Source organism: Rattus rattus, chromosome 14, assembly GCF_011064425.1.
Source record: "Rattus rattus isolate New Zealand chromosome 14, Rrattus_CSIRO_v1, whole genome shotgun sequence".
NCBI lineage: Eukaryota > Metazoa > Chordata > Mammalia > Rodentia > Muridae > Rattus > Rattus rattus.
The window spans coordinates 1,092,960-1,120,017 of NC_046167.1; the positions used below are offsets into that span (position 1 = coordinate 1,092,960).

Below are 27,058 nucleotides of genomic sequence, written 5' to 3' on the forward strand. Positions count from 1 at the left end.
TGCATCATGCTCTTCCTTTGTCTTTAGTCAATTCTTACAGTGAAATGGTTCAAAGTATTTCATTTTTCCTTTGTGTATATTTCATAAATAGTCTTTGTGCAAAGATTCTGCTTAGCCTATTATAGTTGAAATATTTGAATTTTATCTATACTAGTAACTTCAATAACGCAGAGAGAGAACTATGCCTTTTCTATATATCACATTTGTTCCTGCCCTTTTTAACTTGGTCTCTCTTTCCACCTTTTCCTTATTTCCTGGGGTCAAATTCAGTTGCCAAGTTTGGGCAGAAAATGCTGCTAAGATTGAGACATCTCACTGGCCTTCTTTCAGTTATTAAAAATTACAATCTTATTTATATGATGTGCTAATCAAAAGATAGGCCAAAATAATAACTTTTAAATACACTTGCTTCTTAAATAAATTTATGAAAATGTAGAGTTATAAAACCAAGTCACAATATTGATTTTTGACATTAATAATTATTTTACTAATGTATTTGTCTATTTAAAATAGTTACTGAGGACCTGAAGAAATAGCTCAGTGGTTAAGAATTCTGATTGCTCTTTCAGAGGACCTGGACTCAATTCCCAGCACCTACATAATGGATCACAACCATCTGTAACTTCATTCCAGGCAATCTGATGCCCTCTTCTGGGCTCCATGGCACTACATGCACATGTAGGCAAAGCACCCATACCCATAAAATAAGTTACAGAGTCCTATTACAATTAAGTTAATTTAAAAGTTACTCATATCTCTGCCTTTATTGAGACCTTTATCCTCATGTAGCTTTGAGTTCATGTTTAAAGTACTTCCACTTCAGTTGTAGGGCTCCCTCCAGACCTTCTTACAGGCTTGGGTCTAGTGTAATGAACTTTCTTGGCCTTTGCTTACCTGAGAAGTGTCAATCACGACTCAAATGTATTCACTCCACACAGTATGCTTGGTTGACAGACACCTTTTCTTTTAATCTCTTTAGTCTGTCAACTACCTTAGTCAATTTGGCTTGTGGTTCAGCCTGCAGGTGTTTATTTTCATGTCATTTGTATATAAAGTAAAATCTTTAAATATTCTCTCTGATTCTTTTCTTTCTTGTCCTGAGACTCCTGCAGGCACACGTTGGTCTGTTTGACAATGTCCCATAGGTTCTTTACTCTCTACTGCCAACCCATTTGAAGATAAGATCTTGTCTCCCTGTCTGTCCTTAAACCATTTCACTATTAAGTTAGTGAAGTCTGTTGCAAAGGTCAAAGTATCTCAGATACTAAAGCACAGTGGAACATACGTTGGCCTATTGGAGTGCAGATATCACACTGCATGTGTTGGACTAATGGAGTGCAGATATATCACACTGTATGTGTTGGACTAATGGAGTGCAGATATCACACTGTATGTGTTGGACTAATGGAGTGCAGGTATCACACTGTATGTGTTGGACTAATGGAGTGCAGGTATCACACTGTATGTGTTGGACTAATGGAGTGCAGGTATCACACTGTATGTGTTGGACTAATGGAGTGCAGGTATCACACTGTATGTGTTGGACTAATGGAGTGCAGGTATCACACTGTATGTGTTGGACTAATGGAGTGCAGGTATCACACTGTATGTGTTGGACTAATGGAGTGCAGGTATCACACTGTATGTGTTGGACTAATGGAGTGCAGGTATCACACTGTATGTGTTGGACTAATGGAGTGCAGATATCACACTGTATGTGTTGGACTAATGGAGTGCAGATATCACACTGTATGTGTTGGACTAATGGAGTGCAGGTATCACACTGTATGTGTTGGACTAATGGAGTGCAGATATCACACTATGTGTTGGACTAATGGAGTGCAGATATCACACTGTACATGTTGGACTAATGAAGTGCAGATATCACACTGTATGTGTTGGACTAATGGAGTGCAGATATCACACTGTATGTGTTGGACTAATGGAGTGCAGGTATCACACTGTATGTGTTGGACTAATGGAGTGCAGGTATCACTTTGCAACAGACTTCACTAACATAATAGATTTTGCTCTTTGACCTGAACATTACAAATAATGTATAAACTTTATAACTATTTTTCTTATTGATTACTCAATAAATAAAAATGACTTAAGTAATACTGTGCTTTACTTTTTATTACAGCTTATCACAGCCACCTTAGATGGGAAACTTCAGCTATTTGTGGCTGAGTGACAGCTGACCTGCTGGTAAGAATACAAGAAGAAAGGAGAGAAAGAATCCATGGCTTAGCTATTTGAAGTGGACGGGCAGTTTCCACAGGAGACCCTTGCTGGATTCCTCTTCTGTAGGACTGACCCCCATCTGAGAGTCCCTCCTCTTAAGAAAACCTTCATGGGAATCCTGGAAATGATGTTCTTCAATAAAGATGAGCCAGCCTCTTTCCTGACTGTACCTTGAGGGGAGGTAGAGATGGAGAGAGAAGAAAGGATGGGGCATGAAGCAGCACTGGACACTACAGTAGCCAGCTCAGCTTATTCTGCCTCATGCCTGCCACCATGGCAGCTGCAACAGAGGGTTCAAGGTGGCAAGGATGCCATGGCCCTATGTTGTGCTCCTGGATGTCCTACCTTGGTCTCTTTAGGATGAGCACAGCCCAGGGGCAGACGATGGATGAGCCATACTCAGTCCAGTCTTCTCAGTCTCCAATTAGATGGTTCTTAGGATTCCTTTTGGTATTTGAAAGATAAAATGATTCATATTCTGGGGAATATGTCATGGATTTGCTCAACATTGGCACATCCATGTGTTTGAAGACATCAAAGCAAGAATGTGGTCGAGGTCCCAAGCCTGGCCACAGAGGGATTTGGCCCAGACCTTCTGGAATAAGCAAATTTTGTTCATTTTTCCCATTCCCTTGAAAGGCTTTCTTTGCAGATGTGGGCCTCATTCTTTTTCACCCAGTTTAAAGAAACTTCTCTGCATTCCAAGCCTGCTCTGGGAAGGAGCTGACCTTTCCTGTATAACATGGCCATTTCCTGTGCCGTGCGTGTAGCAGGGGGTGAGTGGAGAAAAGGTAAAGTGTGCATTGCAGGTGCGGGCATCTGTGGGTCCTGGGGGCACACAGGCCTCAGTGACAGGCCCTCTAGAAGCTCCTTTTCAGTCTGATGATCAAACCAAACTACTTGGAAATTGAACTATTTGCCTGACCACAATTTGAATCATAGAAATGCCTCATTTGAATGTGTTCTTTAAAAAAAAGTGGCCCTAAAACCCTGCCTTCATTCCTGTTATTCTTTCCTCTTTCATTTCATTCCCTTTTCTTACCAACCAAAGTTTATTCATATTCTATTAGAATCAGCTTGCTGTGGTTTGTTTCTTCTGCATAAGTTCCCTCCTTATTCCTGTGGTGTTAGCTTTACCATGCCCTGTGCTCAGAGCTCATGGCAGCTGCCGGCACCAGAGAGGCTGAGATGGCTCCATATACTGCAGGGGTTTCTCCTCGTGGTAGGAAGTTTTCTCAGATAAGTAGGTGACAATTTACGGTAGCTGTTCAGGCTCCTAGTCCCTTGGGGTATGCAGTCCCCATGTTATCTCCCGGCTGCTTATAAGAGGAGTTTCAAATTGGGCCACAGAAGCCAGCACAGCAGCACCTGGGACTCCAACTCTCCCAAAGATTAGTGGGCCTAAGACTCGGCCCTCCCCAGCCTGTGACAGCTTGGTTTCCTGGAGGGGCCACCACTTGAGACCGGTGTCAAGGACCACTGCTCTGATTTTCTCTAATAGTGCAGAAGAAGAGATGCTGATGAGTGCAGGCCCTGGATGAAAGGTGTTAAGGGAAAGTAAAATGCAAAGCTCTACTACTCTGCCAGTGCCACCCGCCTCCAAACACTCAGACGCCACGTCAGTCACTGTGTTAGCACTTACCCCTAACACTCAGACATCATTTCAACTTTGAAGTAGGTAATGGCCACCTATTTCTCCCCCTATTTTGTTCAAATATCGTAAGTTATGCAGGCATTGTTGTGGGTTGAACCTGAAGAATCTCTGCAGGATAATGCTTTCCATACTTGTTCCCAGCTGGAAGCACTATTGGGTGCTCCACATCGGGAGCTAGGGCTTGACTCACGGTTCCTCTGCACAGGCTAGAGTTGTCCAAAAGGAGGAAACCTCAACCAAGAAAATGCCTTCAGAAGATCCAACTGTAAGGCTTCTTCTTAATTAGCGATTGATAGGGAAGGACCCAGTCCACTGCAGGTGGTGCCCGCCCCTGAGCGTGTGGTCCTGGGTTCTATGAGAAGGCAGACCAAGCAAAGCCATGAGGAGCAAGCCAGGAAGCAGCACCCCTCCATGGCTTCTGCAGCAGCTCCTGCCTCCAGGCTCCTGTCCTGCATGAGTTTGTGCCCTCACTGCTTTTGATGATGAACTGTTCTGTGGAACTGTGAGCAAAACAAACCCCTTTCTCTCCAAAGTGCTTTTGGTCATGGTGTTTGATCACAACAGTAGTAACCCTAACTAAAACAGCCAGGCTTTTAGACCCCAGGGTGAGCACTTTGTTGCTCATCCTGGGTGACTGACAAACCGTTGTTTCCACATTTTCTGAATGTCCACTTACTGGGTTGCATTTCAGAAAACACTACTCTTTTGCCTCAACAAATTTAAATGTGAGCTTTCTTGGAAATTCCCTGGAGTGTGTCCAGAACCTTTGAATGTATTATCTTTTGTGTTAGGCAACAAGTCTGACTGGAAATGAGATATGAAAATAATTGGCTTTTCTAGACAGATAAATGAATTTCAGTGTAATAAATTGTGCACAAGCTGATTACTAGATAGCTAGTCTGTGTAAGATGTGAGTTTTATATCCCTGGTTCTACATGGCAGCTTCTGGTACCAAACACTAAGCACAAACTGCTATGAAGCCAACTCTCTTACAAGTTGAAACCTTTGAAATAATACAAGTTGTAGGCAAACTAGTCTGCCAATCAGACCGGGCTTTCACTCTTGTTGGCTGAGGCTAGTGCTGATATATGGGTTGTGAAGTGACAGGAAAATAGGACAAGGAGATGTTTGTGGGGGAGGGACACAAAGCTTCCCTGATCCTTTATTGTACTACAGCCATGTAAGGATGGCCCCGTTCCCTCGCATGCCCTAGGTAAGCTCCGCTGTGGTTAGGGGGCAGCTGTTAGGCTCTGGCTTCCTTCCATCTCCTCTGTAAGCTGTGAGGCTGGCTGAACTGCTAGGTTAGATTTGTCCCAAGCTTATGCTGGTATCTCCCCAGTGGCTGCAGGAAAATCAGTGGTGCTGTATGTGACAGGCACCCAACAATGCCCTCAAGGACACTGCACCCAGGAGGTCAAAATTGATGTTCATCCCACTTCCCTTGCTGCCCTTCAGAGTCCCAGTGCTGGATTCTTGTGATATTTCAAGTGAGCACTCTAGGCTGTGCCCATCACCTGTCTCTAGCCAGCTCCTTCATCCACTGATAGCCACACCCTAGAGCCACCTTAGCCTTGGCTCTGAGCTGTTCCTGTTTGCCTTACTGAGTACCAGCCCTAGTTTTAGTCTGTGTCACCCCCTATGGGACTCTCAGTCTGTCACCTAAACCATTCCTATGGATTGGTTCAAATTGTAAGAGCACAGTTCCTACCTCGCCACATGCCAACTTTTAAACACCCAACCTCAGCTGTAAGTACACATTACAGTCACACCACAGTGACACGGTGCTCTGAGGCTTTAATGCCTCCCGATGGTTCGTGTTGTAGTTACCATTGATCCAGTCTGAATAGTGCTGTCTGTATATTACCTGCACATGAGAATTACCTTGCTTATCACCATCAAACCACGCCCAGGGACACCCTTGACTCTTCTCACTGAACTGTCTTGCGGGTAAGAGCTTTAGCCATGATTTCCTACTCAGAAAATTTTTGAGTGTGAATACAAAAAAATTAGTATTTGAATTAATGCTATTTTGTAATTTTACTATGGCATTCAGTGGCAGAGTCTTTATTTAGCATTAGTATGTCTTGAATCAGGTGCTCTAAAGTAGTTTCCTTGAGATGTTTCCATCTATCTCTACTTCCTTTTCTCGTTCTTTTGATTTTCACCAGCCACTTGTCTGTTTTTACTGGAATTTTATATCGAACTCTTGATTTTGAAGATATTTAAAACTATTTAATCTGAGGATAAAAATGATAAAAGTATTTTTATTTTATAATATTGTAGTATATTTTGTCATCAAAAAAGGTTTGCCACAATTTATGTTTGTACAAGTGTGTGTGTATGTGTATTCATGTGTGTGATTCCCAGGTATGTTGGTGCTACAGTGAGTGTGGAGGTCAGATGAGAACCTTGACTGTCAGTCTTTGCCTTAAACCTTGTCTTAGACAGGGTCTCTGTGTTGTTTTCCTACTGAATATTCCCTACCAGATGGCCCAGGAGATAATGCAACTATCAAGATGAATTTAAGAAGCCAGTCCTAAAGTTAACCATTTCATAGCCAAATGAGGCCTCACACATTTGTGGGCTCACAGATTTGTGGACTCACATTTGGGGGTAGGCTAGAGACGGATATACAAGATGCCCTGTGTATGATACTGTTGAAGATACACATACAAGATACAGAGCACCACCAACCCAGCAGACTGAACAGTGAGCACACTCCAGCAAGATCTCACTTACGTATCTTAAGTACTGTGCTTGTCAGTTTTTGTCAACTTGACATGAACCCAGTAAATCTGGGAAGAGGGGACCTCAGCTGAGATACTGTCTCTATCATGTTGTCATATGTGTATGTCTGTGGAATGTTTTCTTGACTGATAGATGTGGGAGAGCCAAGCCCACCCTTGGTCAGTGCTACCCCTTGGCAGGTAGGCCTGGGTTTTCTAAGAAGAAAAGCTGAGCAAGCCTTGAGGAGCATGGCAGCCATCACAGTTCTTCCATGGTCCCTGCTTCTGCTCCTGCCTGAGTTCCAGCACCGACTTCCCTAAATGATTAAACTGTCAAGATGAACCAATTAAGCCCTTTCCTTCCCAAGTTGCTTTTTGGTCAGTATTTTTTCACAGCAACAAAGAAGCAAAATATGACAACAACCAAGTTGCATCCAATTCAAACGTTTTGCCAGTCAATTATGTATGAAGCACATTATTGAATAATTTTTTTTTCTACAGGGGCAGGCTAGAGGTTTCCTTTAAAACCTAAAAGACCCTTGCTTGACATTTTGAGATCTTTCCGGTACTGTGTGGTTTACTTTCTTCCACAATTATAGAATATAAACAAGCTTCCTCATTGCACCTGTAGACAGTCCCAACTCCCTGGTGCTATACACAGGTGTCTGTGCACCCAGACCTTACCACACCACAGGGGCCAGATTGGCCCAGCCCACCTGCAAAGAGCTACTTTTCCCAGGGGACTGACCCTTTTACAGTCTGAGCCCTAAGGCCCTTTCTACTCCCTGCTGTGGATCCTGAGCCACAGGGTACCCCCTTCTTAAGTGACAGGTCTCCTTTGTACTCCCTGGAGACCCGGGCCCTTCTGTAGCTTGATAGCTCATGGTCTTCCACTTCTCAGGAGGATACCCCACCTGTTCTTGTGAAGAGGGCCATGCTGTCCAGGCAGATTTGAGTGACTCAAATCCACAGTACCCAGCAGCTCCCTCTCAGTTTGTGATGGGATTTTCTCAGCTTCCCACAAGCCTGTGAACCATGGAAAGGTGCCCAAGGCCATGCCTCCCAATGCCCCCCAGCTCCATGCTGGGCTGGCTCATGCCTGCTGGAGCTCAGGCTGTGTTCTCCACAGTGCCTCTTCATGCACAGGGAAAGGCCAAAACTCTTTGTCTAGTTCATCCCGTTCCTGAAGCAGTCATTGAAGCTGGCTTATTGCCCACCCGCTGAGCACATCCTTGCCTCCAGCCAAAGGAACAAGGCCTGGATTCTAGCCATCACCTTCAGCTGCCAGACTCCATGGGACCACCTACAGCAGGAGCCTCCAGACCCCTGGAGTGAGGGGACACGCAGAAGAGTGCAGGTGCTCTCACTGACTCAAAGCCTCTCCAAGGATTTCACAATTCTTTGTCCCCACCACGGTCCAAACTAGGTCAATGGGAGTGCTCCACTGCAAGGACAGCTCTTGTTTTATTTTGCATTTGTAGTGACAGCAGCAGGCTAGATTCCTATTGTGCTTGCTAGGCGGGCACTGTCTGAAGCCTGCCATTGCATACTTGCTACCATTCAGCTCTCCTCAAACGCTAGCTTATCAGTTATTAATCCTACTTCACAGCTGTAGAAACTGAACCTCTGCTTATGGTCTAGTTGCTAGTGCCGGACTAGAATTAGCCTTCAGAAAAGGGGCCCCAGAGTTACCCTTCAGAAGTGGGGCCAAGGACTCAGCCTCGTGATCACTGCTTAATGGAGAAGGCCCAGAGAAGCCTCCCAGGCCCTGATAGACTCTGCGGTCCAGAGGAAACATTTCTTCTTCAAGAAAGATTGGTTGCAACCAGAGCTTCCAGGGACTAAGCCACTACCCAAAGACTATACATGGACTTGCCCTGGCTCCAACCTCATAGGTGGCAATGAATAGCCTAGTAAGAGCACCAGTGGAAGGGGAAGCCCTTGGTCCTGCCAAGACTGAACCCCAGTGAAGGTGATTGTTGGGGGGGGTTGTAAGGGGGGGGTAGGATGGGGAGGGGAAGCCTAAATAGAAGGAGAGGGAGAGGGGGAGGGGGATGTTGGCCGGGAAGGGGAATAATAATCGAAATGTAAATAAGAACTACTCAAGTTAATAAAGATTAAAAAGAAAAAAGAAAAAAGAAAAAAAAAAGAAAGATTGGTTGCTTAACCAAGATAGAAGTCGTAAGAAATCTATCCACAGCTGTCATCCACATGTGGTCAATTCTGCAACCAAATCACACCCATTTGTGGCAAGCATGGTGGTATCCCCTCATCCAGGACTGCATGGAGGTGTGGGCATGCTTTTGCCAGCATTTATTTTTGAGTAAGACAATACTGCAACACAAAGAATGCTTGGGGGCCAGTGCTATCTGGAGATTGGCAGCCACGAGTGGGTCTGTAGCTTGAGTGCTGCATCTATAGTTCATAGCTTGGGTGCTCTGAGGTCTGTGTGGCACAGGAGTCTGCAATGCTGCTGCCTTTGACAACATTCCCACTCACACAGAGAAAGGCTCTGCAATCTAGACCTGGCATATTCATAGAGGAGTCTGTCTTATTCACCGTTCAGTTCCTGTGAAGTTCATGGTTCACCATGACCAAGCCAACTCTTTTTTTTTTTTTTTTTTAAACAGAGTTTCTCTGTGTAGCCTTTGCTGCCCTGGAACTTACAGACATTCACCTGCCTCTGCCTCCCAAATACTGGGATTAAAGATGTGTGTCACCACGGCCTGGCTCTAATCCAACTTTTTTTAAAAGAAAGATTTATTTTATATATGTGATTACTCTGTCACTCTCTTCAGACACACCAGAAGAGGGCATCGGATCTCATTACAGATGGTTGTGAGCCACCATGTGATTGTTGAGAATTGAACTTCAGGACCTCTGGAAGAGCAGTCAGTGCTCTTAACCGCTGAGCCATCTCTCTAGCTCCCTAATCCAACTCTTATAAAAGAAAGCATTTACTTGGGGCTGGATTACAGTTTCAGAGGTCAGTCCATTGTCATCATGGTGGGGAGCATGGCAGCATCCAGGCAGGGGCTGGAGCACTAGCTACATGTGTTACTTCCTGATATGCAAGCAGAGGGAGAGAGACTGAGCCCAGTGTGAACTTTTGAAACCTCAAAGTTCACTACCAGTGACACAACTACTCCAAGAAGGCCAGACCTCCTAACCATCCAATCTTTTCAAACTCTGCCACTTCCTGGTAACTAAACATTCAAGTCTGTGTGAGCCTATAGGGGCCATTCTTACTCAGGCCACCACAGAACTCACAAGTAATTGATGCATGAGGCTGAGCTGGCCACAGGAAGACATGTGGTGGATGCTGAGCCTGGCAGCCTATGAGGTTTGTTGCACATTTAGACATTTGCTAAGCAGATTTGTTTCATTGTGGAACTCACTCATTGTAGCTCCAACCTCAGCAGGAGCCAGGGTCAGTGGTTGAACTGTGTATGCAGGCACTGCCGTGAACCTGTCTGAGTATGGCCATAACCAGGACCCTCACTCCATACCATTATCATCTCTTATGGTAATGAAGTTGGGTGTCAGGGTCCTGTGTAAACCCCATGTGTGGAATTACCAGGCCAGAAAACCCCAAGGCTACCTGCCCTCTGCACCTCTCAAGTTTTGGGCCATTATCAGCTGCCTCTCTACTGTGGAGCCTTGAGGCTCACTGATGTCTTCCTTATGCATTTCCTGGGGATGTTTGACTGTGTTCTGACTCTAAGGGCTGCGGACACTGATGCAGTGTGCACCCGATGGATGGTGGGGGAAGCACCCAGCTCTCCTGAAGTCTGAGGGTCACAGGCTCAGTGGCACAATTCTCCTCGTAAAAACCAGGAGAAACCATTGCTGTCATACAAACATTCTGAAAGTGTATAGCATGAGAAGGAATAATCTACCAGCTCATGAAGATACATTTGAGAATCTTTTTGCCATAAAGTTGTATGCTGACCTGTGATAACATCTATGTATGTAGCTCGTAGCCAGTGAACATATGTAGCAGATGCCTTGGAGATACATAGGGGAGACTAACCTCGGAGATGACCCAGGCGGTCAGAATCCAGCCCCATCCTCAAATGTCTCTGAAAGTCGTCTTGAAGTATGGGTCTTATGAAGACCCCACATTTCGAGAGGAAGTAACACTGAGCCAGACTCACTGAAAAACCTTAACTCATCTCCTAAGATGTCCCTAAGAACCAAAGGCGAGGAGTCCCAGGATGGCCATAAGGTATGAGGTTGGGTGCAGGCTTCTTCCCCGAAGGACACTGCACATGGCGACCACCAAGGGATCCACACTTAGAATGGATAGTTAGCTTGGCATCAGAGCTCCTGGCTCAGAAATCATCCAAAGAAACTGGCATATGTGAGCACCGTATGGAACAGTGTGGAACAGGAGGAATCCAGGTAGGACATTGGACACATACAGCTCTCACGCATGGAGGTGGTAAGAGGTAAACTCACTTGCTATTGGGCAAAAGAGGTCAGTCGAGTGAGACAGGATGAGAGACGAGGGGGATTCTGGTTTGGACTGTATCTGCCATATGTTCATGTGTTGAAAGCTTGGTCGGGTGGGACCTTGGAGGAAATGATTGTATCAGAAGACCTCAGAGGATTAATTCTGCCTTAACAGGCTGTTGGAAAGAAGTAACTGGTCATCAGGGATGTGAATTTTAAAGTGATGTTTTGACAGGGCACGATCTCTCTCCTGACTCCTTCCCATGTCTTTTTCCGTTTCCCCTTTTTCTCACCCTCCCCTTCTCCTCCTGTGTCTCCTCTTTGCTGGCCACTGAGGTGGGCATCTTTGCTCCACCACACACTTCCTACCATGATGAGGCCTTAACTCAGGTCCCAAACAATGGACTCAATGGACCCTGTACTGAAACCTCTGAAAACAAAAACCAAATTAACCTTTCCTCTTCTGAGTTGATTTCCCCGGGTTTCCTGTCACAGGTTGGGAAGCCGAGTAGCACAAGGATACACAGGAGAAAACCAAGAGGAAAAGAGGACATAGAGGAGGCTCTTTGAACTGTAGTTCCAGCCTGGAACAGACACAGTACCTGAGCATGTGCCCATTCATGTGTAGTACAGCTGGGAAATGACAAATAATATGCAAGAGAGAAAGCCTGGAACGCATCTGCCCCATTGCATAATGTCCGCCAGAGCTAGTGTGTGTGTGTCTGTGTGTCCTGGGTGATGCATGTGTAAATGTGCATGTGCAGATGGGGGTGCATGCCTGTGTACATGTGTATGTTCATGTGTGTACACACCCGTGTTTATGTGCTTGTGTGTGTGCATGTGTGTGTGTGTGTGTGTGTGTGTGTGTGTGTGTGTGTGAGAGAGAGAGAGAGAGAGAGAGAGAGAGAGGATGTATTGTGATTGTGCATGTGTGTGTGGGGTGCATGCCTGTGTGCATATGTATGTGTCAACACACCTGTGTATATGTGTGTGTGTATGTGCATGTTCATGTCAGGTGTGCATTCCTATATGCATGTGTATATGTGATGTGTGTGCACATACCTGTGTGTATGACCATGTGTATGTGCACGTGGGGGGATACATATGTGTATGTACATATGCATTTAGGAGGTGCACGCCTGAGTGCATGTGGGTATGTGCATGTGTGAGCACATACCTGTGTGTATGAGTGTGTGTGATTGTGTATGGGTATATGTGCACGTGTGGGGTGCATGCCTTTGTGCATATGCATATGTGCTTGTGTGTGTATGCATGTTTGTATGTGTGTATATGTGCTTGTGGGGGTTAAGAAGTAGGGGGTGGGTGTACCTGACAGAAAAATGGGTACTCTCGAGGAGCCCCACTGTGCATTTCATGGTGTGCACTCAAAAGACACTTTTGAATATGAGTATTCAGTGAGATTCCAAGTTAATAAATTCCCTGATGTGAGGCTCCTCTCTTGAGGGTGTCAGCCTATCATTTCTTGGACTGGATCTGCCATTCAGATCTTTGCTGGAGTTACATCAGTGCTCTGCTGCTCCGAGCAGCCAGCCCTCATCAACTGACCTGCAGCTGCACACAGCCTGGCTGGGGGACGTTCCCTAGGATCTTCCCTCAGCTGTGTAGCATCAACAAAGTTCCATCCCATTTCAGAGGGTCACCATCGGCCAGCCCTGGAGTGAGAATGTGATGCTCCCACCTGCCAGCGGAGATCCAGTCACCAGAGTGATGGCCTCATTCTGGTTACAGAATGGCGTGGGCTCCTCAGTGTGACTCTGAGTACGAATGTTGGAGGCAAGAGGATGATTGTATACCCTGACTGCACACTGATCACTTGCCTGTTCAGATTCTCAGGAGATGGTGGGACCATGTTTCCACAGTCACAGCTGTGAGACCAAACAGGAGGCCTGAGACACTGGGAGGCTCCTGTTTGTGTGAGGATAGTGGCGTGGGAAGATTACAGAGGCCTCTCGGCCTCAGTCATCGGGACACACTGAGAATTAAGGTCAGCCTTATCTTCTTTGTATTTTGCCAGAAAAAAAAAATACTAATTATGAGAGACATGTTGCTTCTCCCTCCTTGCCCTGAGGGACTTTAGGATAAAATGAGCAGTGAAACTGGCTAGTGTACATATCTGCTGGAGTAAAAACTAAAAAGAAAATGTTGTTTTAAAAATGTTATTACAGGGCTAGAGAGATGGTTCAATGGTTAAGAGCACTGACTGCTGTTCCAGAGGCCCTGAGTTCAAATCCCAACAAACATGCGGTGGCTCAGAACCATCTGTAATGGGATCTGATGCCCTCTTCTGGTGTCTGAAGAGAGAGACAGTGTACTCATATATAATAAATAAATCTTTAAAATGTTATTAAAATTTATTCTTTTTTTCCATTTTTTTATTAACTTGAATATTTCTTATATACATTTCGAGTGTTATTCCCTTTCCCGGTTTCCGGGCAAACATCCCCCCCCCTCCCCTTCCTTATGGGTGTTCCCCTCCCCACCCTCCCCCCATTGCCGCCCTCCCCCCAAAAGTCTAGTTCACTGGGGGTTCAGTATTAGCAGGACCCAGGGCTTCCCCTTCCACTGGTGCTCTTACTAGGATATTCATTGCTACCTATGAGGTCAGAGTCCAGGGTCAGTCCATGTATAGTCTTTAGGTAGTGGCTTAGTCCCTGGAAGCTCTGGTTGCTTGGCATTGTTGTACATATGGGGTCTCGAGCCCCTTCAAGCTCTTCCAGTTCTTTCTCTGATTCCTTCAACGGGGTCCTATTCTCAGTTCAGTGGTTTGCTGCTGACATTAAGCCTCTGTATTTGCTGTATTCTGGCTGTGTCTCTCAGGAGCCGATCTACACTTCTGCACTTCTTTTTGCTTCATCCATCTTGTCTAATTGGGTGGCTGTATATATATGGGCCACATGTGGGGCAGGCTCTGAATGGGTGTTCCTTCAGTCTCTGTTTTAATCTTTTGCCTCTCTCTTCCCCGCCAAGGGTATTCTTGTTCCCCTTTTAAAGAAGGAGGGTGAAGCATTCACATTTTGATCATCCGTCTTGAGTTTCATTTGTTCTAGGCATCTAGGGTAATTCAAGCATTTGGGCTAATAGCCACTTATCAGTGAGTGCATACCATGTATGTCTTTCTGTGATTGGGTTAGCTCACCAGGATGATATTTTCCAGTTCAACCATTTGCCTCTAATTTCATAAAGTCGTTGTTTTTTGATAGCTGAGTAATATTCCATTGTGTAGATGTACCATTTTCTGTATCCATTCCTCTGTTGAAGGGCATCTGGTTCTTTCCAGCTTCTGTCTATTATAAATAAGGCTGCGATGAACATAGTGAAGCACGTGTCTTTTTTATATGTTGGGGCATCTTTTGGGTATATGCCCAAGAGAGGTATAGCTGGATCCTCAGGCAGTTTAATGTCCAATTTTCTGAGGAACCTCCAGACTGATTTCCAGAATGGTTGTACCAGTCTGCAATCCCACCAACAATGGAGGAGTGTTCCTCTTTCTCCACATCCTGTGGCATTTGCTGTCACCTGAGTTTTGATCTTAGCCATTCTCACTGGTGTGAGGTGAAATCTCAGGTTGTTTTGATTTGCATTTCCCCTGATGACTAAAGATGTTGAACATTTCTTTTAGGTGTTTCTCAGCCATTCGGCATTCCTCAGCTGTGAATTCTTTGTTTAGCTCTGAACCCCATTTTTTAATAGGGTTATTTGTCTCCCCTGTCCAACTTTTTGAGTTCTTTGTATATTTTGGATATAAGGCCTCTATCTGTTGTAGGATTGGTAAAGATCTTTTCCCAATCTGTTGGTTGCCGTTTGTCCTAACCACAGTGTCCTTTGCCTTACAGAAGCTTTGCAGTTTTATGAGATCCCATTTGTTGATTCTTGATCTTAGAGCATAAGCCATTGGTGTTTTGTTCAGGAAATTTTTTCCAGTGCCCATGTGTTCCAGATGCTTCCCTAGTTTTTCTTCTATTAGTTTGAGTGTGTCTGGTTTGATGTGGAGGTCCTTGATCCACTTGGACTTAAGCTTTGTACAGGGTGATAAGCATGGATCGATCTGCATTCTTCTACATGTTGACCTCCAGTTGAACCAGCACCATTTGCTGAAAATGCTATTTTTTTTCCATTGGATGGTTTTTTGCCTTTTGTCAAAAAATCAAGACCATAGGTGTGTGGGTTCATTTCTGGGTCTTCAATTCTGTTCCATTGGTCTATCTGTCTGTCTCTGTACCAATACCATGCAGTTTTTATCACTATTGCTCTGTAATACTGTTGAGTTCAGGGATAGTGATTCCCCAGAAGTCCTTTTTTATTGTTGAGGATAGTTTTAGCTATCCTGGGTTTTTTTTGTTATTCCAGATGAATTTGCAAATTGTTCTGTCTAACTCTTTGAAGAATTGATTGGTATTTTGATGGGGATTGCATTGAATCTGTAGATCGCTTTTGGTAAAATGGCCATTTTACTATATTAATCCTGCCAATCCATGAGCATGGGAGATCTTTCATCTTCTGAGATCTTCTTCAATTTCTTTCTTCAGTGTCTTGAAGTTCTTATTGTACAGATCTTTTACTTGCTTGTTAAAGTCACAATTAGGTATTTTTTATATTATTTGGGCTATTATGAAGGGTGTCATTTCCCTAATTTCTTTTCTGCTTTGTTTCTCTTTTGTGTAGAGGAAGGCTACTGATTTATTTGAGTTAATTTTATACCCAGCCACTTTGCTGAAGTTGTTTATCAGCTTTAGTAGTTCTCTGGTGGAACTTTTGGGATCACTTAAATATCCTATCATATCATCTGCAAATAGTGATATTTTTGACTTCTTCTTTCCCGATCTGTATCCCTTGACCTCCTTTTTTTGTTGTCTGATTGTTTGGCTAGAACTTCAAGAACTATATTGAATAAGTAGGAGAGTGGGCAGCCTTGTCCCAGTCCCTGATTTTAGTGGGATTGCTTCAAGTTTCTCCATTTAGTTTAATGTTAGCAACTGGTTTGCTGTATGTGGCTTTTACTATGTTTAGGTATGGGCCTTGAATTCCTATTCTTTCCAGGACTTTTATCATGAAGGGGTGTTGAATTTTGTCAAATGCTTTCTCAGCATCTAATGAAATGATCATGTGGTTTTGTTCTTTCAGTTTGTTTATATAATGGATCACGTTGATGGTTTTCCGTATATTAAACCATCCCTGCATGCCTGGGATGAAGCCTACTTGATCATGGTGGATGATTGTTTTGATGTGCTCTTGGATTCGGTTTGCCAGAATTTTGTTGAGTATTTTTTACATCAATATTCATAAGGGAAATTGGTCTGAAGTTCTCTTTCTTTGTTGGGTCTTTGTGTGGTTTAGGTATAAGAGTAATTGTGGCTTCATAGAAGGAATTCGGTAGTGCTCCATCTGTTTCAATTTTGTGGAATAGTTTGGATAGTATTGGTATGAGGTCTTCTATGAAGGCCTGATAGAATTCTGCACTAAACCCGTCTGGACCTGGGCTCTTTTGGTTGGGAGACCTTTAATGACTGCTTTATTTCCTTAGAGTTATGGGGTTGTTTAACTGGTTTATCTGTTCCTGATTTAACTTCGGGTACCTGGTATCTGTCTAGGAAATTGTCCATTTCCTGTAGATTTTCAAGTTTTGTTGAATATAGGCTTTATAGTAAGATCTGATGATTTTTTGAATTTCCTCTGAATCTGTAGTTATGTCTCCTTTTCATTTCTGATTTGTTAATTTGGACACACTCTCCTGTGTCCTCTCGTTAGTCTGGCTAGGGTTTATCTATCTTGTTGATTTTCTCAAAGAACCAACTTTTTTGGTTCTGTTGATTCTTTCTATGGTCCTTTTGTTTCTACTTGGTTGATTTCAGCTCTGAGTTTGATTATTTCCTGCCTTCTACCCTCCTGGGTGTATTTGCTTTTTTTTTGTTCTAGAGCTTTTAGGTGTGCTGTCAAGCTGCTGACATATGCTCTTTCCTGTTTCTTTCTGCAGGCACTCAGCGCTATGAGTTTTCCTCTTAGCACAGCTTTCATTGTGTCCCATAAGTTTGGGTATGTTGTACCTTCATTTTCATTAAATTCTAAAAAGTTTTTAATTTTTTCTTTATTTCTTCCTTGACCAGGTTATCATTGAGTAGAGCATTGTTCAATTTCCACATATATGTGGGCATTCCTCCCTTATTGTTATTGAAGACCAGTTTTACGCCGTAGTGGTCGGATAGCACACATGGGATTATTTCTATCTTTCTGTACCTGTTGAGGCCCATTTTTTGACCAATTATATGGTCAATTTTGGAGAAAGTACCATGAGGAGCTGAGAAGAAGGTATATCCTTTTGCTTTAGGATAGAATGTTCTATAAATATCCGTTAAGTCCATTTGGCTCATGACTTCTCTTAGTCTGTCTACGTCTTTGTTTAATTTCTGTTTCCACGATCTGTCCACTGATGAGAGTGGGGTTTTGAAATCTCCTACTATTATTGTGTGAGGTGCAATGTGTGCTTTGAGCTTTAGTAAGGTTTCTTTTACGTATATAGGTGCCCTTGTATTTGGGGCATAGATATTTAGGATTGAGAGTTCAACTTGGTGGATTTTTCCTTTGATGAATATGAAGTGTCCTTCCTTATCTTTTTTTGATGACTTTTAGTTGAAATTGATTTTATTTGATATTAGAATGGCTACTCCAGCTTGCTTCTTCCGACCATTTGCTTGGAAAGTTGTTTCCCAGCCTTTCACTCTGAGGTAGTGTCTTTGTCTCTGAGGTGTGTTTCCTGTAGGCAGCAGAATGCAGGGTCCTCGTTGCGTATCCAGTTTGTTAATCTATGTCTTTTTATTGGGGAGTTGAGGCCATTGATGTTGAGAGATATTAATGAATAGTGATTATTGCTTCCTGTTATATTCATATTTGGATGTGAGGTTGTGTTTGTGTGCTTTTCTTCTCTTTGTTTTGTTGCCAAGACGATTAGTTTCTTGCCTCTTCTTGGGTATAGCTTGCCTCCTTATGTTGGGCTTTACCATTTATTATCCTTTGTAGTGCTGGATTTGTAGAAAGATATTGTGTAAATTTGGTTTTGTCATGGAATATCTTGGTTTCTCCATCTATGTTGATTGAGAGTTTTGCAGGATACAGTAGCGTGGGCTGGCATTTGTGTTCTCTTAGGGTCTGTATGACATCAGTCCAGGATCTTCTGGCCTTCATAGTTTCTGGCGAAAAGTCTGGTGTGATTCTGATAGGTCTGCCTTTATATGTTACTTGACCTTTTTCCCTTACTGCTTTTAATATTCTTTCTTTATTTTGTGCGTTTAGTGTTTTGACTATTATGTGACGGGAGGTGTTTCTTTTTTTCTGGTCCAATCTATTTGGAGTTCTGTAGGCTTCTTGTATGCCTATGGGTATATCTTTTTTTAGGTTAGGGAAGTTTTCTTCTATGATTTTGTTGAAGATATTTACTGGTCCTTTGAGCTGGGAGTCTTCACTCTCTTCTATACCTATTATCCTTAGGTTTGATCTTCTCATTGAGTCCTGGATTTCCTGTATGTTTTGGACCAGTAGCTTTTTCCGCTTTACATTATCTTTGACAGTTGAGTCAATGATTTCTATGGAATCTTCTGCTCCTGAGATTCTCTCTTCCATCTCTTGTATTCTGTTGGTGAAGCTTGTATCTACAGCCCTTGTCTCTTCTTTTTGGTTTTCTATATCCAGGGTTATTTCCATGTGTTCTTTCTTGATTGCTTCTATTTCCATTTTTAATTCCTTCAACTGTTTGATTGTGTTTTCCTGGAATTCTTTCAGGGATTTTTGGGATTCCTCTCTGTAGGCTTCTACTTGTTCTCTAAGGGATTTCTTGACGTCTTTCGTGAAGTCCTCCAGCATCATGATCTAATATGATTTTGAAACTAGATCTTGCTTTTCTGGTGTGTTTGGATATTCCATGTTTGTTTTGGTGGGAGAATTGGGCTCCGATGATGCCATGTAGTCTTGGTTTCTGTTGCTTGTGTTCCTCGCTTGCCTCTCGCCATCAGATTATCTCTAGTGTTACTTTGTTCTGCTATTTCTGACAGTGGCTAGACTGTCCTATAAGCCTGTGTGTCAGGAGTGCTGTAGACCTGTTTTACTGTTTTTCTTTCAGCCAGTTATGGGGACAGAGTGTTCTGCTTTTCGTGTGTAGTTTTGTCCCTCTACAGGTCTTCAGCTGTGCCTGTGGGCCTGTGTCTTGAGTTCACCAGGCAGGTCACTTGCAGCAGAAAAGTTGGTCTTACCTGTGGTCCCGAGGCTCAAGTTCGCTCGCGGGGTGCTGCCCACGGGTTCTCTGCGGTGGCAGCAACCGGGAAGATCTGCGCCGCCCCTTCTGGGAGCCTCCGTGCACCAGGGTTCCAGATGGCCTCCGGTGTTTTCCTCTGGAATCAGCAATGTGTGCAGAGAGCAGTCTCTTCTGGTTTCGCAGGCGTGTCTGCCTCTCTGAAGTTTTAGCTCTCCCTCCCACGGGATTTGGGTGCAGAGAACTGTTTATCCGGTCTGTTTCCTTCAGGTTCCGGCGGTGTTTCAGGCAGGGCTCCTGCCGCTCCTGGGCCCTCTCCCACGGGAGCCCAGAGGCCTTATACAGTTTCCTCTTGGGCCAGGGATGTGGGCAGGGGTGGGCAGTGTTGGTGGTCTCTTCCGCTCTGCAGCCTCAGGAGTGCCCACCTGACCAGGCGGTGAGGTCTCTCTCCCACGGGTTTTGGGAGCAGAGAGCTGCAAAAATTTATTCTTTTTAAAAAAGATCTATTTTATGTATACTGTGTACTTATATATAATAAATTACAATTTATTCTTTTTTTAAAAGATTTATTTATTTTATGTATCTGAGTACACTGGAAATGTCTTCACACTCACCAGGAGAGGGCTTCAGATCTCATTACAGATGGTTGTGAGCCACCATGTGGTTGCTGGGAATTGAACTCAGGACCTCTGGAAAAGCAGTCAATGCTCTTAACCACTGAGCCATCTCTCTAGCCAGAAAATGTCATTTTTAACTAAAAATGTTTTCCTTTTATTCTTTTTCTTATTTTTTGAGATTATGACACAATTACATTATTTTCCTACTCCCTGTCCCTCCATACTCTCCCATTTACTCATCCTTGCTCTCCTTCAAATTCATGGCCTCTTTCTATTGTTCCGTAATACATACATACATACATACATACATACATACATACATACATACACACACACACACACACACACACACAATCACACCTAAATACATAGGTACAGCCTGCTTGGTCTGTATAGTGTCATTGTATGTATGTTTTCAGGACTGACCATATGATATTGGATAGCCAGTTGGTGTTCTCTTCCCCAGGGAACACTATTTCTCACACTCTCAGCATTCCCTAAGTCGCCTGTAGTTCTTTGTGTAGGACTGAGGCCTCGTGGCCTTTATATGTCCATGTTAGCATGTTTGTTGTTGTCTTTGTTCAGCTCATGTTTAGGCAGTGATGTTGACATTTTATAGGTGTAATTCTTACATTAGTAGGAGACACAAACATACAGAAAACTCCCCAACTCTGTGTTCTCATAGTCTTTCCTCCTCCTTCTTCCTCCTCTTCCTCTTGCTCTTCCTCCTCCTCCACTACTGCCCACCACTACTGTTTCCACCGTCCTTCCGCAATGATCCCTGAGCCTCAGCAGTGGGAGGTGCTCTGTACATGAATCCACTGAGATTGGGCTCTACAACTCAGCATTTTGATTGGTTCTGGTTTTCTATGTTGTCTCTGTTGCAAAGAAGACTTTCCTTGATGAAGGGTAAGGACTAAAGTTATTGGTAGGCATAAGGAATAAGATTTAGAAGGTAGTGAGAGATTATGCTAGTTTAGTAAAATGAAAGTCATAGGTTCTCCAAGGTCCACACATTCAATAGCCCCTGGTAGTTTCCAGTACAAGGCATATTTTTTCCTCTTGTTGAGCAAGTCTTCTGCTGGTCACTGCCAAGGTATGCATGCAACTTCTGCACCTTAAGGTTAGCATGCCATGCTGGTCACTGTTGTGGTTCATAGTCACCATAGCTGGGTAGGACAGTTGGTTGCTTCCCTCCTTTGGCAGCTTGCATGGCCCCCTCTGGTACCATGGGAACTAGTCTCAGGGAGGAGGCTCTCAGGTCAGTTCTAGATTAGGGACTTAGAGTTCCTCTGCCTGAAATGCATGCTGTCTTATCTTCGAACCCTGGTGCAACCAAGGGCACTAGCAATAATCTGTAATGGTTGGGGAATCCCTTAGACAACCCTGGTCAACAACTCAGAGGGCTTATTATTCCTGGTGTTGGAGAGAGTATTGTTAGCCCAGATGGGAAATTTTCATTTAGATTATTGACTTACTTCTACTGCAAAGCCATAGTAATAAAAAAAAATGGTACTGCACAAAATAGTCATATAGACCGATGAAACATAATCAAAGACCCAAATGTGAGGTGTTTAGTATTTGACAAAGATGCCAGAAACAAGCTGGATAAAAGAAAGTATTTTCAGCAACTAGTGTTGGGAAAACTGGATGTTCACATGAAGAATAAAACTTAATCTATTACCTTGCACAAAATCAAACTCCAAATGGATCAAAGACATGAGAAACTTGAAACACTGAAATTGCTAGAACACACAGGCAGTGCCCTACATGATACAAGAGTAGGAGAGGATGTCCTGAATGAATGTCCTGTGACTTCATTTTACCAAGGATTAAGGCTAAACACTGACAAGGGAAACTTCATAAAACTGAAAAGCTCTGCACAGCTAAAGAAAACAACCAACCTGTTGAAGATGAAGCCTGCAGAGTGGGACTGCATCTCTGCCAGTTATACCTCTGACAGAGCACTAACAGCATCCGCTACATAAAGAACTCAAGACTTAAAAAATGAATGGCCATTTAAAAAAATGGGACTGGGATTAGAACAGTGAATTCTCAAAAGAAGGGAAAAGTGGCTAGAAAATATCTAAATTTTCATCATTCCTAGCAATTAAGGAAATGTAAATTAAAACAACTCAAATTTCATCTTACCCCAGTCAGAATGGCAAAGATCAGCAAAGCAACCAACACCAAATTCTGGACAGGGTTAGGGAGAAGCTCCCTTCGCTGCTGCTGAAATTACAAACTGGTTGAGCCATTCTGGACATCAACATGGAGAATTCTCAAAGTACTAAAAATCTGCCGTATATCACTTTACTATATCAGCCATATCACTTCTTGGTATATGGCCAAAGGGTGAGACAGCCTGTCCCACAGATAACTTACTCAGCACGCTCATTGTCTGCAATACCTAAGAAATGGAAACGACCTAGATATCCTCAACCAGTGGACGGAAAGTGATAGTGTGCACCATGGAACACATTCCAGCTCTAGAGACAAACGAAGGATCAAACTTTGCATTTAAATACATGGAACTATGAAAGATGATATTGAGTGAAGCAACCCAGACCCAGAAAGACGAATGCCGCACGTTCTCTCTTGTCTGAAGTTCTGAGCTTCACGTCTTCAGAGATAAGTACATATCCTGGAGTCATTGCAGAAACCAGGAAAGTAAAAAGGGGCCATGGTCAGGGTTATGTGAGGGCGGGGGAGGTGCAAGAGCAGTAGAGGGGAATAGGATATAGGTGATCTGGTCAGACAGATGGAAAGACGGGGTTCTAACTAGGGAGAGCAGGGGATAAATACAGAAGGAGGGTAAAATAACATCTCCGAAAACAATCTTAAGAAATTTATTACTATTACTGCTACTGTTACTATTACTGTTATGCATGTAAAGTTCCCCCTTCTCCATCACATGCAATTTTGTTTGATTTGCTGCTGCAGATGCAGCACTGGCTGGTTTTATATCAACTCCACAGAAGCCAGAGTCACTTGGGAAGAAGGAGCCTCAGTTAAGAAAACGCCCCCATCAGGTTGGCCTGTGGTGCATCTTCTCGGTCGATGATTGAATGTTGGAGGCTTCAGATCACTGAGGGCAGCACCATTCCTGGGCTGGTAGTTCTGGCTGTTATCATGAAACAAACTGAGTAAAGCAGGAGTGCCAATCCAGTAAACAGCACTCCGTGTCCTCTGCATCAGCTCCTGCCTCCAGATTCCTGCCCCAACTTCCTCCAAGAATGGACCATGGAGTGGAAGCAGAAGCAAAATAAAGCCTCTTCTCCCCCAGTTGCTTATGATCACAGTGTTCCACAGCAATAGAAACCCTAAGACAGACAGATATTGTTGACTCCTGTCAAAGGCTGGAAGAAATGGGCAGACATTTTGCTTTAATTGATTAGGTAGGAGCAAAGAAAGTTTGTTTTTTGCTTTGTTAAAACTTGCCAATTGGTATTAGAATAAAAAACACAATAAATGTGGTTGTGTTAGACATCATCTTAACATGCATTTATCTCCTACGCTACCATCCCTTTGGCCTGAGGGCAGCATTGCCCAGCTGAGGGAGGGGGCAAGCAACACAGGAATGAGATGACCCCTCTCTCATCAAGAGGGCCAGGAGAGGGTCAGGGAGCCATGACCCGCAGCCTGCACATGACTCTGCCACTGTTACATGGGGGTCAGGGTGCCCTGGCATGCTTACCATCCCTGGGACCTCTGTCCCTCCAGTGACTCAAAGCACATGTGACTTTAAGAATGTGGATTCCACATGTGAGTGCATCTGCCAGATGCTTAAATACTAAGACTCATGAAATCATAAATTCAGAGGGCATGAGGCCGGTTAATTCCACGTCTTCCTTTGGAGTGGTGTGAGTGAACATTTCATCGTCTTACACATATTTTAAAGGGTTGCTTTTCTAGGCATTTGTCCCTTAGGGCCCAGGACTGGGTCAAGGGTGTTCCAGACAGGAACTTTCACTCCAGACTTATTGTGGAAGGGTGTGTGCCCCCGAGAGGGTGGAGTTTGTCTGTGAAAACAGGGGTTCCAGAAATAACTGCCTCTGATGGGCAGGTTAAGGAAGGAAGTCATTCCTCTCCTCAACTGAGTGTTCCACAGTGACACCACAAGATGTCATCGTCATTTACATGCCAACAGCCATTCATCCCGGCCCAGCACTTGTAAAGTAGCAGACACATGGCCACATCTGTGTTCTTTTCACACCTCATTCTCCCTTGGCCACTCTTCTCTCAGCTCCAAGATGCCCTCTTGTTATTGATGAGCACAGGGAGGACCAGGGTCTCAGGAAGAGCTGTGAAAAGGGCTGGGTGTTAAACAACCAGGGTCCAGAGTGTGGTTTTTAAAGTGAATGAAGCTTAGCCACTCCTTCCTGTCAGGACAGGAACTCCAAGGCCTCCTGTAGAAACGTCTGTGGTAGTAAGGGACAAGTCTAGATCCCACATTTTAATTTACTTCTCAGAAATGGTTTATAAGTTAAGACAAAAAAAAACCCCAGAAGTTTCTATGAACATACTATGTTGCAAAAAGCTAAGTGAATGACTATAGAGACCCCTGGGTTCTAACATATATGTCTTTTAAAACAACTGATAACTAGACTTAATTTACTTACATGTAAATCTGACCTTCCTCCTGGTGGACCGTCCAGTCTCATCACCAGACGAGAATTCTCTGCAGCCTGTGGTCTGTCATTAATCTAACTAATGGTAAGACAATATTTTATTATAAAAAAAGGAGGAGAGGAGTCAGAGGTAGAATGTAGACTTATGACCCGGGTTTGTGATCTTGAGACATCTGTTATAGGGCTTCCTCGGCTCTCGTCTGTACAAATCAAATTCATTAAGTTAAATCATCACAGATTAGTTTTAGTCTCCATTGTGTGTGTGTGTGTGTGTGTGTGTGTGTGTGTGTGTGTGTATCTAATTACAGGTGGTACAAACATAAACACAGTCCCTAAAGATGTCTGCAGCCTTAAAAGTGATTAATATCCTTTCTAGTTATGCCAATGGAGACTGACCTTTTCCTGTACTATTACTGTTGCTGGTTACATAAAGACAGGACAGAGGCTATTTCATTATCTTATTATCCCATGCAAAGTTGATTAGCTATGTCAGATATGCCTGGCAATTAATAACCAGAGAGGTACTCTCCATTTTTTTTGTTTGTTTTTTGGATTCTCAGTTTAACAAAATACAAGGACCTCTCGCCTATTGTAGGCCGTATACTGAGTTCTGTGAATATTGCCAGTTCAATGGAAGGTAGGAAAATCTCCCAAAGATAGGTCAAAAACGAAAAAAAGATCACCTCTTTAATGTTCGGAGGTGTGTTTATATTACATTCCTGAAGCAGAGCAGTTGGGCTAGGAGGGTGGTTAACCGTCCTGGGTTTTCCTGCAGGTTTTCAAGCTCCAGAAAAGTCCCTTGAGATGCCAGGGTCCTCCAGGAAGGCAAGATGTTTGTCTCTTTTAAAAATAGATTATGGCTGGAAAATCCTTCACAAACCAGGATATGCCACGATTCTCCTTTTAAATACATCACATTTAAATAAGCCGGGCCTAGAAACTGCAGATCTTCAAAAGCCAAAGTCCTCAATGGAACATGGAGCTACAGAGGGTGATGTGAAGTCTGCTACAGCCTGGTAAGGTGGCCTTTTACCACTCAGTGCCATGTTAAAGAGGCAAAAGATGGTGGGAGACGCAGGAGGAACAAGCTAGAAATGAATATCCTGACACTTGATCCCTTGAAAGACAGGGAGCCGCTCAGTTCTGAGCAGAGCAGGGCAAGGTTTCACTGCTTTTCTCTTCGTCTCTGAGCACTTGCGAGCACACCCATGTTTCTCCTCAGCGAGGACAGCCTTTGAGATGTGACTAGGTTTTCAATAACTGAAGTCTCAGAGAGAATTGATGTTCAGTAAACTGTATCCACGATGGTAAAAATATGAACAAAGAGGGGACTGATGTGGTTTCAGCCTATTCTCCGACACTTATTAGTGTTGAGAGGCTCCCCTATGCCGCGTCCCAGAGCAGACTCACCACAGTGGAACAGTTGCAAGGAGGGTGCCAGGAGTCAGGGATAGAGAGGGACAGGGAGTGCGCGGTTAGGTAGGGAGCCTGAAGTACGATGGCACGAGCTGCATGTTATACAAGTGTTCTTTTTTTTTTTTTCATCTTTATTAAATTGGGTATTTCTTTTTTTTTTTTTTTATTATTAACTTGAGTATTTCTTATATACATTTCGAAAGTGTTATTCCCTTTCCGGTTTCCGGGCAACATCCCCTCCCCCTCCCCTTCTTTATGGGTGTTCCCTCCCATCCCTCCCCTTGCCGCTCTCCCCCAACAGTCTGGTTCACTGGGGGTTCAGTCTTAGCAGGACCCAGGGCTTCCCCTTCCACTGGTGCTCTTACTAGGATATTCATTGCTACCTATGAGGTCAGAGTCCAGGGTCAGTCCATGTATAGTCTTTAGGTAGTGGCTTAGTCCCTGGAAGATCTGGTTATATAAGTGTTCTTAAAACCACCTATTTTATTCGTATTTTAAGCATAATGAAAATGGAAAAGAATACAGGAATGTCACAACTTTGAAGAGCCTCAATCAGGCCTCAGGGAGCCTCGTGTTATTTGTAGGAAGCGTTCAGAAGAGGCAGATCCAGAGGCAGGTCGGGGCTTCAGTTCAGGGCTCCAGGTCAGGGCTTCAGTTCAGGGCTTCAGTTTAGGGCTTACAGCGGGTTGTTGCCAAAGATGGGGTTTCCTCTGTGTGTGAAAAAAATCCTGCCTCTAGATAAAAATTACACATTCTGAGTCATGAATTCCACTTTATAGTGGACTTTGATTGAAGGATGGACGGACGGACGGATGTCTAAATGAATGGACACAATGCCATTCTACTTTGGTCTTGAATTTTGAGTGATCTTTGGGCCTCAGCCACTCAGTGCTAGGATTACAAGATTGAGCAATCGCGATTGGCTTAAGGTATATTTTTAGATGGTTACAATTAAGAATTTTATGTGATATGTGTATTTCACTTTACTTTCAAAACTATAAGATATTTTAAATAACAAAAAAATGTAAAAAAAAAAAATCTCTGAACCTTACTCAGCA

At 43.7% G+C, this 27,058-nt stretch overlaps 1 protein-coding gene across 1 annotated transcript in view; it reads left to right on the forward strand.

Moving 5' to 3' along the window:
* Wdr27 (WD repeat domain 27) overlaps positions 1 to 2,404 on the forward strand; it is a 92,914-nt gene extending 90,510 nt beyond the window's left edge. Inside the window, exon 23 of the mRNA XM_032885247.1 lies at positions 2,144 to 2,404. Within this exon, the coding sequence (XP_032741138.1) occupies positions 2,144 to 2,194 (51 nt within the window). The 3' untranslated portion in view covers positions 2,195 to 2,404. The remainder of the gene's footprint in view (positions 1 to 2,143) is intronic.
* The last annotated feature ends 24,654 nt before the right edge of the window (positions 2,405 to 27,058 follow it).